At 34.7% G+C, this 15,365-nt stretch overlaps 1 protein-coding gene across 6 annotated transcripts in view; it reads left to right on the top strand.

The window, feature by feature from the left end:
• Positions 1 to 15,365, top strand: part of LOC129575661 (matrix metalloproteinase-14) — a 29,477-nt gene that overhangs the window by 8,454 nt on the left and 5,658 nt on the right. For 3 of the 6 annotated variants that reach the window (XR_008688818.1, XM_055459545.1, XM_055459546.1), the window contains exons 3-7: positions 11,868 to 11,997; positions 12,104 to 12,582; positions 12,696 to 12,770; positions 12,905 to 13,552; positions 13,605 to 13,692. Coding sequence is in view for 4 of the 6 variants with exons in the window: in XM_055459545.1 (XP_055315520.1) it covers positions 11,868 to 11,997; positions 12,104 to 12,582; positions 12,696 to 12,770; positions 12,905 to 13,552; positions 13,605 to 13,692 (1,420 nt within the window). In the remaining 2 variants the exon portion in view is untranslated. Of the gene's footprint in view, positions 1 to 11,867; positions 11,998 to 12,103; positions 12,583 to 12,695; positions 12,771 to 12,904; positions 13,553 to 13,604; positions 13,762 to 15,365 lie in introns of all 6 variants that reach the window. The other 3 variants (XR_008688817.1, XM_055459544.1, XM_055459547.1) reach the window with 1 other exon arrangement.

Genomic DNA, 15,365 nt, shown 5'->3' with positions numbered 1-15,365 from the left:
TCTCTCTCTCTCTCTCTCTCTCTCTCTCTCTCTCTCTCTCTCTCTCTTTCTCGTTCGTTCGTTCGATCGTTTCGTCTGTTGTTGTTCTTTTTTCATTCATAAGAAATTTCCTGAGTATGATTAAGTCCGTTGTTTACGTTGTTTATTCATACAACGGAAGATGAGTAATCTGAACGAACCGCAGCAGCGTCGAGTATTTTGTATGCGGTCGACAAACTTTTTAAATACTGTCAAATCTAAAACAGCCTTACCTATGCTCTGATGTGATTCATGCTCTTATTCACGTTTAATATGCTTTTTAAATGCCGTGGGTAAATGTTTGTGGTTCAAACCACAACTTTTCGATAGCAATACAAACGCTGCATCACAATTAGCTGTTTATTGACTGACTCAATATATATATGTATAACTTACATAAATGTCTTTCGAAAAGGGTCAAAGACTTGGTCACATATTCTTTGGCAGTTTTAAAGTTGACCCTTTTATTCCACCATCTAACGCAACAAGCATTCATGAAACGAAGCTATCGAAATACATTTTTTGGATTAATTTTGTAATCAAAATGAACCAAACAAATCACGCGTTAATTTAGCGGGTAGATTTTAATAAATATGGTAAATCATAAGTAGTAGTAGAACGTATAGTGTATTGAACTTCGATCACTTGGTCACATAGTGATACCAGCACATTTCATGGGTATTTTGATATAATAGCTGATTGAATTAAATGGTCATTATTAGACTTAAAATATATATTTCCGGTTTGGAATAGAAAGAACAACAACATTCAACGAATGCCTAATAATAATTCGACTTTTTATGGAGTAAAGACAAGAGTATGTCGAAGTAATGACTTGATAATTTTCAATTTTTATGACAATAACGCGATTGTGTCTCATTCAACACATATTGATCGATGAAATTGTGAGTCATCGTTTCAGCTGCAATGAAAGAATGAGAATAAGAGAGAAAGAGAGAGAGAATATATCGTTCTGACAAACGTCGACCGTTCATTCGAGTGCCGGGCACTGCACGATGTATGCTAGTCATCGTTTTGATATGTGCTTAGGAGTTGAAGCACCTTTGCAGCAGACACACTCACTTTTTTTTCCAACGAACAAACAACACAACACATAAAAATAAATTTTCATACGTGAACTTCGAGCTCCGACACAATTAGATCACATGGTTACCAGTACAAATTGTTGGGCTCTACGGCTATTCACCAATGTCCACAATCATTATTATATTTTGCTATATACAAAAAAGGGATGTGTACGCGTAAAGAAAGCACTCGAGCAAGCTCACATGTACAAACGAAATTGAATCTCCCGACATTGAAGCAATCACGTCACCAATACAAATTATTTGGACTGATTTCGATTTGATTTTTGCTTAAAAAAATATGCCGTACGTCTATGTGTGTGTTACATAGAAAGCTTGTGTACCAATCGTGAGCTAGAATACGTTTAACAATGTAAAAATTTAGATACAAATAGTCAAACCGAAGCCAAACACGCAACGTTGATATTTTAATTCTGCTTTTTTTCTATTTCTAGTTCACATAAACAGTATTTGTTGAATCTGAAAGGATATATAGTACATGTCAAAGAAAAAAAAAATGCTTTAATACTAGCCAGAAATAGTATTCTTTTCAGTTCATCTATTCCATTTTTGCTGAGTTAATTTTAATAACTGTAGACTATGTAAATGTTAGAGTGATATTCAAAAATCGAACTCAAAATAGAATAGTTATTAAGATGTAACACCACAAACGTATCAAAACATAAATACGCCACGACATTCGGTGTTTAAATGTGTATGTGAGGTGAGTGCAATCGAGTAAGAATCATGGTGTTGGTTTGACTGGACAGTAATAGAAAATAGAAAAAAAAAAAAAACGTCGTCACACTTTCAAACACACGTAAATTCTTATCGATTTGTTGTACATATATATGTGGAGATCGCACGCGGCGAACATGGCACAACATAAGTTCTAAGTGCTGATAACTGTATGACAAAAAGCTATGCAAATGCTGTTGTATACCGATTTGGTGCACAAGGTGGAGCAGAAAGTGATTAATCGTCATCAGTTCATGTGTCATCGACCATGGTCACGTCACTATGATGGGGCGGCGAACAAAATGCTCAATCCATATTTTCCTTACCCCCCATGTTGTCATGCAGCGAGTATAAAATTAACTCATTTATCCTTTCGGTCGGCCTATGCAATGTGCAAAACAACACCAAAACACCGACAACATTTTCTAACGAATATTCATTTTTAAACTTCGAACTTTGATTTCACATTCATATTCAAAATACAATGAATTAAAATTGTCCGAGAAATGGTTTCTGAAGAACTTTTTAATGGTATCATTTTGTCGCCCGACATTTATAATGATGAATTTGTGTATCCTTGTGTGTGACAGTATGCGCAAATGCAATGCAATCAAAGCGAATCGAACCGAACCAAATTTAGTGGTCAAGAAAAGTTCAAGGTATAATTGCATTGTACTGAAGTGTTTTCCTCGTTTCATCTCTGTTTTTCATCGTTTTTTTTTTTTTTTTGCTTCATTCGCACATTCGATAACGGTTAAAATGAAAACAAAGCAGCCAACTAAATAAAGAAGCGTATTTTCTGAATGTCTGTAAATATTTATTTTGCAAAGACGCGATCGTTCAGCAGTACTTTATCAAGTCTCAGGCCAAACACTTCAACCAACATCGCACAATTGTTACTTCACATTTGCACATTTTCAGTCCTCCATTTGTTTATGCAGTTAACGATTCTTTGTGTTGTGAGCATCTCGAAACTGCTTCTCCTTACTCTTTCCCCCATTTCTCGCTCTTTTCTTACACACGCTTGATTAATTTTCAAGCTGGAACATAATTTTCATTGTGTTCAAGTAAAAACTGAGAGATATAAATAGAGAAAGAAAGCTATTTGCATTACATGTCTCTCTTTGTTTTGATGAGATTCGATCGTATGGCTACTGTGTGTACACGACCTGCGAAATGACACAAGCCAGTAACAACACAATACTTTGTTATTCAAAATCAAGCAATTGATCGTTTAAAACATAATAATTTACTCAAAATTACTACTAGCCTTCAGCCATACCGAGAATATTTCCATTGTGTGGAACATGAATACTTTTCATACTTGCCGTATGATTTTATTTGTCACTGAATTTCAATATTCATAAAAATGTATGAGTCAAAGCTATCATTTGATGTTGATATAAAGATTTCAATTTGAAATAAAAAAAAAAAATCGCTCGTGTGAATCAAGGCTACAGTCAGTTAAAGTCGAGAGCAAAAGTTACAGATTCGGTGAGTAATTGGGAGATCAGCGAATCGAACTACGCATTTGTGATTCATTCGGAAATGACATCTGAATTTGTGTCGCCGCGTTAGCGACAATATTAAGCGCACAAACTATTCTATAGATATATGGATGTCAAACATTGTGCTCTCACTTTGAAAAAATGGTTCCAAACGAAAAGAAATAATGAAAAACATGCTTTGGCATTAGAACAAATATTTGGAAAATGAAATACTTGTTGAAAATTTAAAGAAATTGAATTGTGTACAACAGCAATTGTTGAATACAAAATGATTTTTCGTCAAGTCATTCGATCCTTTGTTCCACTCGATTCGATTAAATTTGTTACAGCGCTAACATGTAGGATCTAAACGATATAAGGGTATAGAACAACAACAGTCACTGAATCTATGTTTTCTATTTAGCAAGTACACGTGCCTTTGAACAGGTATGGAGGAAAATTTGTGGAATTCCATCGAATGCATATGAGAATGTGTGTTGTGAAACTGGATAATTTGTGGTCGAGAAATGTCACAAAGCGATATGCATGCGGTAAAAATAAATGTTTCGGTAGCCTGGTCATTGTACTGATGCTCTACATTCGGGGTGATTTGTGGCTTCGAGTTAACATGGGGTTTGAATTATTGAACAAGACGTATTTAATTTAGGTTAATGATGTTTGAACACATCAGCATTGTGATTTAGTGCTAAATATTTATCGATTTAGCGGTGAAATCATTGTGTATGTGTGTGTTTTCTGTCTCCATCCAAAGTGCGAGTTTTTTTTTAATACAATTCAACGGTATGGTATTTTAAAGAGCATGAGAAAAAAACGTTAATTTTACGTAAGATTGAAAACACATAACTTGACAACTCAAGTTCAATGTCTTTCGCAGTTTCGAAGACTCAATTTCAAATGGAATAACTTCCATAAATGCTACCATAATTAAATCAAATTGAGATAGAAAAAACTATTTCACCAGTTTGTCAATAATTAGCTGATCAGATGTGAGTACAAACGCACAAACAGTGGAAATATTTCGAATTATTATCCGCATTTTCTCAATGTCGTCGTTTTTCTTTTTCATTTTGATGAAGTTCGTGCGTCGAATGCCGCATAGTTGGGGATAAAGATTTAGACTATTTATTAATAATAATTAAATTATTTTATTTATTAGTTTAATGAAATTGATACGGCTTGCGCTTGGCGGTAAAATAAATATAGTGACATTACATAATAATAACGTTATCAAGTTCAAAAATATTCTTTCTAAGTGCATATTTTTTTTATCTTGCGGGTTGTTTGTTACAGGGGTGCGTGACAGAATTGCTTAGCTATAAGAATATTTAATACAAGGCTGTAAGCCTAAAATGCAAGCATATGGCTTGTTTTACAGCGATGGAGTACACACTACACACACAACTGCCGCACACAATACTGAAATCTTCATAATGCCATTAATATAGTGAAATTTCAACATATTATTAAATGTCGAAAATTCAAATCTGTAGTTAGGATCCATATAGGACTCTCATTTAAAAAAATAACAGCATATTTTTTATGAATCCAAAGGATTTAATGCAGGGATCCTGATACTGATTGATCTCACAATATCGAATAATAATCGAACATCTTCTGGAAAAATATGAAACCCCGAATGCTTAATCCAAGGCAAAATCAATCGAGAGAGGGAGGTAGAGAAAGAAATACTTCCACATACAAGATGAATCAATTCATAAAAATGCCCAATTTACTTTAGCAAATAGAAAAAAAAAAACAATGTTCATGGGGATTTAGATGAATATGAACGGCGAAAAATATTTTTCGAAAATATTTATAGAAATTGGACCATTCACGGTGTCGCAATATGATTGCATGTTACACGAAAGGTCGATGCAACTGTGCAAAAAAGCAACAGCGCACATCTCATTTCATTACAATATACAGGAGATCATACGCCACATTCCATGTGCACCGTCAGCTTCTTCCTCATTCGATTAATGCGCTAGAAATAGAGAGAAAACACATTCAATTTGTTTTTTCCAACTATTTGCCGTGCGTACTCTTTCTCACACGCACGAATATTATAATAATAAATAAACAAAAATGAAATTTTAATTTTTCATATAACGCCGATAAAAGGAATCTTCTTTGCTTCTTTATTCTGTATACTGCGTTTTATCATTTAAAATAACTTAATAAATCATTCAGCGATGATCTTTCCGACTTTTGTTTGTTTCAAATGTGGAAACAATACAAATTAAATGCAAATAATAATGTTTCGTTGTTGGCTGCCGTTAATTTTGTTTATTTATTTATTTTTTTTTTGCTAAATTCATGGTCATTATCACTCCATTCATTGTTATTGCGTTTGTTCGTTGCAAGCGATTCACGCGAAATTTGTTGAAATTTTTTAAATTATATAGAATAATCGTATGCAGTAATTTTAATTGCGTGAAAGATTCTCTATATCTGGATTTGATTAATCCGGAAGCAAATTAGGTGAGGATGGGGAATTAGAATGAGATTGGAGACGATTAATTGTGGACACTACGCTAAAAAAAAAAAAAAACAAGCAGGAAAACAATTTAGCCTCGAGCTTGGATTGTTGAATAAAATTCACTTTTTGATGATTTCAGTGGGATCAAGAATAGGCCCATGAGTTGAATGTATAATGTGAGGCGACCAAATATAAATTTCGTCAACTCATTCTTATGTTGACGGCACAGATTCACCAAAAACAGGAAATTGAATTCGGACCAAAATGTTTCATTTTACGAAATTTTCATATCAATTGCACAATATAGCTGCAGTTTCATTGGTCCATTTGGTGTGTGTGTGTGTGTGTTCTCTCTCTCTCTCTCTCACTCTCACTCTCTCTAAATTTTCAGTCGTTCCCGTAACTCAAATTGTCGACTATGACAGCAATGACTAATAATTGTTGAATTTGCACAATGAATGCGCTGAGCGCGCGTGTGCATTCAAATACTGATCATAGCTCACAAAATACAATTCACGATGCATTTTCTACTTAGTCACTTTTCACGCATTCAACACAATGAACACGTGTTTCATAATATAAATAACAAAAACTAATTGAGTGAATCGCACTGTCCTATTCTCACGCAAAAGCACTTCAATCGCAAATCTGAACGCGAACTAGACGAAACACATCCAATTATAAAATTTATTTTGATTTATGCATTTATTTTGCTTATTTTTATAACCAATTTAAATACAAACAATTTTATTTTTGTAATCATTGTCATCGACTAATTTTTTCTCTCTTCTTTCGCGTAAAAGCACCTTACGCACACACGCGCTAAATCGGACGAAATTTGTATGCAAATCACGCAAGAAAACAAACTTCTGGCTTTTGTTCGACTTCATCAAATGTAAATGCCTGAGAATACCAACGATTAAACGCATATACTCTGGTTTTGTGTCCATTTCACGTGAATAGGAAAAAAAAAACAAATGGCACAGATATCAATGTGTGGCTAATGAATAATTGTTGTCTGAAATCGTCTTTATGGAACTTGAACACTTTATAGACTCTGCATATTGGCTGATAAGTCTTTTTAATGGTAGCCATACGAAACTTTAATAGAGGCAAAATCTGTGGGAGAGAAACAGTCGACAGACGATGATTCTTTTTTGCACAATGTAAAAAGTGTTGTTGACATTTCTCAGAAGACGCTTTTAATGTGTGATATGTGCGTAATCTTATGTCTCCCATCTTTCCCTTGTTCAGAAAAAAAAAATGAATGCCAATTCAGTGATATTGCACGGAAAACGAAAGTCCGCAAATTGTTGAACCGAATCGCGCACACAAATAAATCAGATAAACAATGTGTACCAGTGTCCCTGATTGTCATCAGCCGTCTAAAATTGGTTAAAATTATGGTCATGTAATTAATACACGGTTACAGTGAAACAATTTCATGACTTTGATAGCCAAAATGCATATATTGTAAATATTGTTAATGCATAAACGATTGTTGTGTTTACAACGCACACGGCAGATTCCTCTTCGAAATGCATTGTGACAATTGCACAAATACAAACGCAACCATTGTGTTTCAGACTCCAATCAATTCAAGAGCCACGTTCGATTTCAAACAGCTGCTCATAAATAACCGCTGAAAAGTGGTGCGAAACTGTCAGTTTTCGGCTTTGAAAATGACTAGTATATAAGTTGTTGAAACCGTTTCTCAGTATTCAAACGGATAGCCTTTGAGCTGCCAATAAATTATTTCAGTCTAGAAAAAATCTACGCTGAATGCATATTTAAACCAATTCGGGTGGAGCATCGTGTACACTCACATGCGTTAAATATTCTAATTGCAACTTAAAGCAACAATATTAACAGTCAATCAAACAAAAAAGGTTTCGGAGGAAATTTAAGTAAACTATGTAAATGTGCACGCACACCAAAAACTACAAGAGCTATGTGCGCCGCACATCTACTATGAGTGCGTTCTTAGTTACGTGCGCGCACACACAGAATGTTTTTTTCCAGCTCTGTAGTAAATATTTAGAAATGTTGATCGTTTATTGATGTCAATTTTGCGATATTGCAATTACTTTCTCAAATCTTATCCCAACTATTTTTTGCAAGGAAAAAGTTTCATACGCTTTCAGATTTCACTGTTTGAATCGTAAATTATTCGCAATGTAAACATGTTTTGTTGTCATTAGGTTATTTCATCCGTGTCATAGTCGAAGTCGGTTGCTGGCACCATAGAGATTATCGTTTAATTGTTGCTCATCTTTATGGAGCGGCAAAAATGAGCTAGTCAACTTTATTCTTATATAGAATTCACACTCATTTGCCGACCAATGTTGTAGATCTATGTAGACATTTCATTTACATTCCGCTGCGACGACGACGTCACCATGTCATTTTCTCTACATTGATGCATTTACGGTAATTTCCGTAAAATTCTTATGTAGGTAAATCAATAAAAGTCACTAGGCTGGCATCTTTGGTTCTAAATAGGATAATATTGAATTATTAAGTTCATTGTCATACTTTACGTAACAATTAAAGCCAGTTAGGTAAAAGTAGAAAACTGAGCTATATGTAATATCTATGAGCTTATGTTAGAGATGGAAGTAGAGAGATTCCTCACGTTTTATCAGCTGTTATTAATATTCATTCAACATTCACGCGTACCGCGTGAGACTTGCTTCGATTCCAATTTTGAATTGCAGCAAACCCGTGTGAAAAAAAAAAAATGACTGACTGACTTTAGATTCAATTGACTGTAGTTGATTGAATTTTTTTTTTTTGTATAAAAAAAAAATAGTAAGAAAAGTAAGTCATTTTTGTCCGAAATTTAGTTGACTGACTGGTCAGTTACAATATTCGCACACGGGAACGGTTATTTGGTTGACTACATCACAATTCCACTGAAGTAGTGAATGGCAAGGCCAATTGATGTGAAATATTCCGAAAACGAACATTCAATGATTTCTATGAAATTTCCAGCAAATCAAAGAGCGTGTTATAGAAAAAAAAAAAAAAGCATAAACAATTGCATTCGATTGTTTGAAGTGGGGAGTTAGATATCGTCGTCATGTACACACAAGGGATTTACCCTAAAAATGCCCACGTTCACACCTCATGGAAAAAACGGTTTCATCTCGCCACCGAATCTCAACTAATGAAATGCGATCGCATGTTGTAATTTTCCTTTCCTCAATTATACAATTTTTTTTTTCTCGTTAAAATGGTTAAATGCTCTTATTGATCCTCATTAATCGATAGCAATTTGTTGTTGTTGTATCACAACAAATATATCCTATATAGAAAACAATATGAGAGGAAAAAAATTCCATTTGAAAATGAATTGAATGTGGAACCAATTAGTGAGTGATTTTATTCCGTTTGGCCATACAGATGTATTTATTATACAATAATGATGGACCTCTTGGCGCAATTAGATGAAAGTAAACATCGGAATAGGCTTGTTTAAAAGATTCTCGAACCCCCCCCCCCCCTGACATTTAAAGCAAGCGAAACATATGAAGCGGTATGAAAGATATGAATAATTGTTCATCGAGTATAAAAGCATACAATTCAGGAGCCATTGATGCTTATTCAATTAGTCTCCCAAATACCTCATAGAGAGTGAATTTTTAATTGACTTTCAAGTTCATCCTTGTTTGTCCCCATCGATGCTAATCAGTTGGTTCGTGGAAGCGATACAATTCAAATTGATTTAGTCAATTGAGTGTTGCTCTCGTTAGATGAGTACTTGTGATTTTCTGTGAATTTGAGATTCTGAAAATTTTATGATATTAAGTAAATTTGAATACATGAATCAATGCTCAGAGATGTTGAAATCCTTCCCAAGATTTGCATGCGATCCCAAGATGCATATAAGTGGTGAGAACGTATCTTCCTTGTTGCCATGATGAATTGCAGCTTATCAGTTCGGAACCATATTGCATAGATTAGAATCTGTTCATGATAATTTTCCGCAATGATATTTCAAATTGCTTTGTCCTATTTTTTTTTTCTTCTCGTGCTGTAAAACCAACGAAAATGCACACAAATCGCTTAACCTTTGGAAAGTACAATCCAAAGTTGTTTCGAAACATGCACATCACTTCAGCGTCAAAAAGACTTGTGTGTATCATTGTTTTAATTACTATGTCTGGTTACCGACATTACATATGCCTTTGTGCCTTCGTAATAACCCTAGCGCAAAGTACATAAAGCCATTTTCAATGGTTCGAATATGGATTTAATCATACGAAAATTCTAAACCACTTGTGGCATGATTACTGATTGTTTTGCTTTGGGGCAAATCCAGCAAAGTTACTACTAGTTAAGCGTACTGAAATGTAATTGTTTTGTTATTTGTTAAAAGCAAAAACTTGCGCAGCTTTATTCAAATCCATTAAAATTTACTCACTTTGAATTCTATAGTGACGCCTGGTTTCGCTTTTCGCATGCTGCTTGATTAGCACACGCTCGAGCATCAATCGCAATAATTATTATTGGCTAATTAATAGTTATAAATGTTTCATTTGCCCATCGTCGATGAATTAATTGATGATCGTAATTTCACCGTCGATACAAAAAATAAATAATTCCAAAAACGTGGAAATATTCATGGATATAGTATAATAATGCTTTGCAATTTGACGGACACCACTGCAACAATAGCAACAAGTAAAATGAAAATAACGAGATACTCATGATGATAATGATATTGTTGGAAAGTATTTATTTGAATTCATGGGGTCTCATTGGATCATTCTTATCTTAAGAACTTAATCAGAAGCTCCAAAAAAAAAATCGGACTGCCACACACTTTCTTTCATTGCTGAAATTGAAAAAAAAAAATGTTTTATTGATTTACTTGAACAGTTGGCACGGTAATGTTTAAGTTGTGTATAACAACTCCAAATGACCATGAATTGGAAATTTCAATACCGGCTGCTTAGTTACAGTTTGTTCGCCGATTCGTACTCTACATATATAAATACGGAATGCATTATTATCGGTCCAAACAAGAGCATAAACATTGACGTATCATGGTAAATTTAGAAAAAAAAAACATATATTTTCCGTTATAACGACAGCCAGCCTCAGTCTGTTAACCATTCATTTTCAACGCCTACAGATTTTCCATATGAATACAATTTAAAATTTGATGAAGATGATTGAAGTGTTGAAAATTGCGGCGTTGTATTACATGTATACTACAATTTGTGTAACAAGATGTCGTTGAAATTCACTTTCAATTCATTTGCCCTGTAACGTATATGTCAGTTTGCATCATCGATAAAACGCTCACAAAACTCACATATTATGAAGCTCACTCATTGCTTCGCGGAGACACTGCGACTAATCAGTTCATTAACCTCGTTTATGTATATTTTTCGCTCCGTCCAAACCGGCAAAAAAGAACGAATTCAATGTCCGTTCAGGATAGAGTAATGACGTTCCACAAAAAATTTGCGATTATACATTGTTCAATGGTCAGAAAAATTTCGTTGAAGAATGCAATAAAAAAAAAAGAGGCAACAGCATGCCATAGCACATTAGAAATATATCAATACGAAACGGCACGCCATACGAAATTCCAAAATTAAAACAAAACCAATAATGTTTCTTTTTCTCTCTTGATTCCAACAATAAACGACTGCCAAAAACTCAATCAAATTACATATGCCATTTAAAAAAAATTTATGGTTTATAAATACACATGCAAATATGGTTGCTTTGACAACACACAAAAGCCTTTTATGAATTCAATTCGCGTCTCGCAAATAACATAATACTCATATATCGTTTTTCTCTGGATCGTTTACTCCACTACAACCGTCAATCAGCACGCGCATTGCGTTTGTCGCGAATGTCGTTTCATCAGTTTTCAACGTAAATATTTCTTGTCCTCGGCTTCGATTTATTTTGTATCAAAAATGCTTGGAATAGATAAAATGACTACAAATCAAAATCAAACGTCATTTGATTTCGATGGACTCTGCACAAAAGTATAATTCATGTATATGTTTTCAGATTTATTTATCACAATTCGGATACTTGCCACCCACAGCCAGAAACCCAGCCAGTGGAGGTCTTCTCGATGAGAATACATGGAACAAGGCAATCATGGATTTCCAAAGTTTTGCCGGTGTGAATATCACAGGTAAGTGAGCAAATGACTAAATTCATTTCGCTAAGGAACAATTTCAATATTTAATGTGAACAAATGAAAAAAAAAAAAAAAAAAACAAAACAAAACAAAACTACAGGCAATCTTGATCCGGAAACAATGGAATTAATGTCACTGCCGCGATGTGGTGTTAAGGATAAAGTTGGCTTTGGCACTGACTCACGATCAAAACGGTATGCATTGCAAGGAAGCCGATGGAAGGTGAAGAACTTAACCTATCGGATTTCAAAGTATCCGAAAAAGTTGAATCGAGCAGAGGTTGACAAGGAAATCGCACGAGCATTCAATGTTTGGAGCGAATACACCGATTTGACTTTCACAGCGAAACGCACAAATCCCGTACACATAGAAATCCGTTTCGAAGAAAATGAACACGGTGATGGTGATCCATTTGATGGACCAGGCGGTACTTTGGCTCATGCATACTTCCCAGTCTATGGTGGCGATGCCCATTTTGATGATGCAGAATACTGGACAATTGGTAGCAGTCGAGGCACAAATTTGTTCCAAGTAGCTGCCCATGAGTTTGGCCATTCGTTAGGTTTGAGCCATTCAGACGTACGTTTAAATATTCTAAACCAAATATTTAGTTGATGATACTTAATATAGTTGCTGTAACCATTCAGTCTATGTGAATGTTATATTAATATGATCTAATATAATAATAATAGGTACGTTCAGCATTGATGGCACCATTCTACCGTGGATTTGATCCAGTATTCCGTTTAGACTCCGATGATATTCAGGTAAGTTCAAATTGTAATTTACAGTTGACAGTATTTATATTTTTCTCCTTTTCCATTCATTTCAATATGATATTGAGTTTACAATTCATTGGTAATCGGTATGCAATTTTGAAAAAAAAATAATCTAATAATAGGGTATCCAAGCTTTGTATGGTCGTAAAACCGCCTCTGGAAGTTCCGGAAGTGATAGTGATAGTGGATTTAATCCTCGCCCAGCTAACCCACGACCATCACGACCAAATGATGACAATGAATTATGTTCAGACCCTAAGATTGATGCAATGTTCAACACAGCCGATGGCAACACATACGCATTCAAAGATAACAATTACTATCGGCTCACCGAAAATGCCGTTGCCGAGGGATATCCAAAACGCATTTCGGATGGATGGCCAGGCCTTCCCGGACACATTGATGCTGCATTCACATACAAAAATGGAAAAACCTACTTCTTCAAAGGCTCACAATATTGGAGATACTCGGGAAGACAAATGGATGGTGATTATCCAAAAGAAATTAGTGATGGTTTTACAGGCATTCCAGACAATTTAGATGCAGCTCTTGTATGGGGCGGCAATGGAAAAATCTACTTCTACAAAGGCAGCAAATTCTGGCGATTCGACCCATTGAAACGGCCACCTGTAAAATCAACTTATCCAAAACCGTTATCGAATTGGGAAGGCGTACCGAACAACATTGATGCTGCGCTCCAGTACACGAATGGCTATACATACTTCTTCAAAGGAGACAAATACTATCGTTTCAACGATCGAACCTTCTCAGTAAGTATTATATTTGCATGAAACGAACAAAAAATGATAAAAATGCCTTTAGGTTGATGCAGCAAACCCTCCATTCCCCCGGCCCGTGGCGCACTGGTGGTACGGATGCCAAAATATTCCAGCGACGTTCAGTTCACTAGGTAATCATTTAACCGCGCAGCCAAGCAATAGTGATTCGGGAGATGTTGATGATTTGGTATTTGATGCAGGTGAGTGGAACCGACCCGACAGGAAACTCCATAATGATACTCTATTCTAAATGAAAGAGCATATTTTAAATGTTCGATGTAATTTAATGCAAGAGACTTCGATATTGGAACAGAACAAAAAAAAAAAAAACAAAAGATCTGTGTATAAAAACATTTCATAGATAAAATTGATAACGAAGAAAAAAAAATTATAAATAAAATGAATTGTTCACGCAATTTCAAAATGAAATGAATGATATTCAGCGTATATCATGTCGTAGGTTTAATGTGCTATGTCAATCGAAGAGAAACAAAAAACACTCGAACAAATCAACACAAACATTTTGATAATGTTTAGAACACAGTTTACCATGACTCAAGTAATTTACATATGTACTAAGAAAAGCACAAGTAAAATTCATACATGAGTAAAATAAGCAAACATACTCACGCAGACCGACAGAGATTGAATGCTAAGTATATGATATATATATATATGAGATATACATGTGTTTCGCAACAGTTCAATCGTATGGAATATATCAAAAGCAAAAAGTAAAAAAAAAAAAAAATCAATTGTAAGTTGTAATCTCAATGAAAAATTAGAGTCTATTTTTATTTTGTTTTTAATTGTATCTTTCTTCCAAGTTTGTTCTTCTATTTCTCCCCTTTTAATTGGTTTTGGTGCATTTTTCAAAAATTGTATACGTTCTACTTCTTAATAAGGCTTTAATCTGCAGCGTTAAGCCATTCAATTCCTGAAATATGGGGAACAAAATATGCTCAATGGAGCAGCGGACTCGTCGTCACACGCGTAGATGTAGGATTTTGCTTGATTTAGCAATTCCGAAACATCGTCCATGCAGTGCACTCGATATATCACGTGAGATCCGAATATTCGGTTAGCCGCATGACCTACAATGAAGTACGACGTTATATCTAACGAGAATTGCTTATGCGCGGCGCCGCAAACGAAATCATACTTCGGATTACCGAATATTCGGATTTCACGTTAAATATCGAGTGGACGATGCATAGACGATGTTTCAGAAACTAATGAATCGCTAAATCAAGCGAAATGCTACATCTACGCGTGTGACGACAAGTCCGCTGCTCCATTAAGTGGTTGTGGGAGAATATTTCTATAACACTCTTCAATATCTTTCAGAATTTTTTTTCTCTCTGTTCTTGCATTTTCATCTTTTTGTTTCATTATTATTTATCTGCTTGTTTTGATTTTTTGTAAGTACTTCTTTTCCTACGTTTCAATCAACTCATTCAAAATCTGTCTAGAAATGAGTTTCGTACGATTTCTTGCCAAATATATCCCACTAACTCATTAGTGTGTCCAAGAATGAGCCCATTTATTCCCATCAATTAACTTATTTCCGTCTTACTAATTATTTTCATTACATTTCCGACTAATTCCAAACATGAAACAGTCTATTTTAAGCTAAAAATCTGTGTCGCTAAACACAAATATACTGATTTAAATATAAAAACCTCCTAATAATCTAATAAACTTCGTTATGGAATCTAGACGCCTAATTTGTCGAACAATTAAAAAAATGATGAAAATATGCGTGAAATTTTGAGAGAATAACACGAAAAAAAGAGCTCGTGAA

This window comes from Sitodiplosis mosellana, unplaced genomic scaffold (assembly GCF_009176505.1).
Source record: "Sitodiplosis mosellana isolate CC-2019 unplaced genomic scaffold, AAFC_SMos_1.0 Smas_scaffold_6167, whole genome shotgun sequence".
Lineage (NCBI taxonomy): Eukaryota > Metazoa > Arthropoda > Insecta > Diptera > Cecidomyiidae > Sitodiplosis > Sitodiplosis mosellana.
This window is presented reverse-complemented; position numbering and strand designations above follow the sequence as displayed.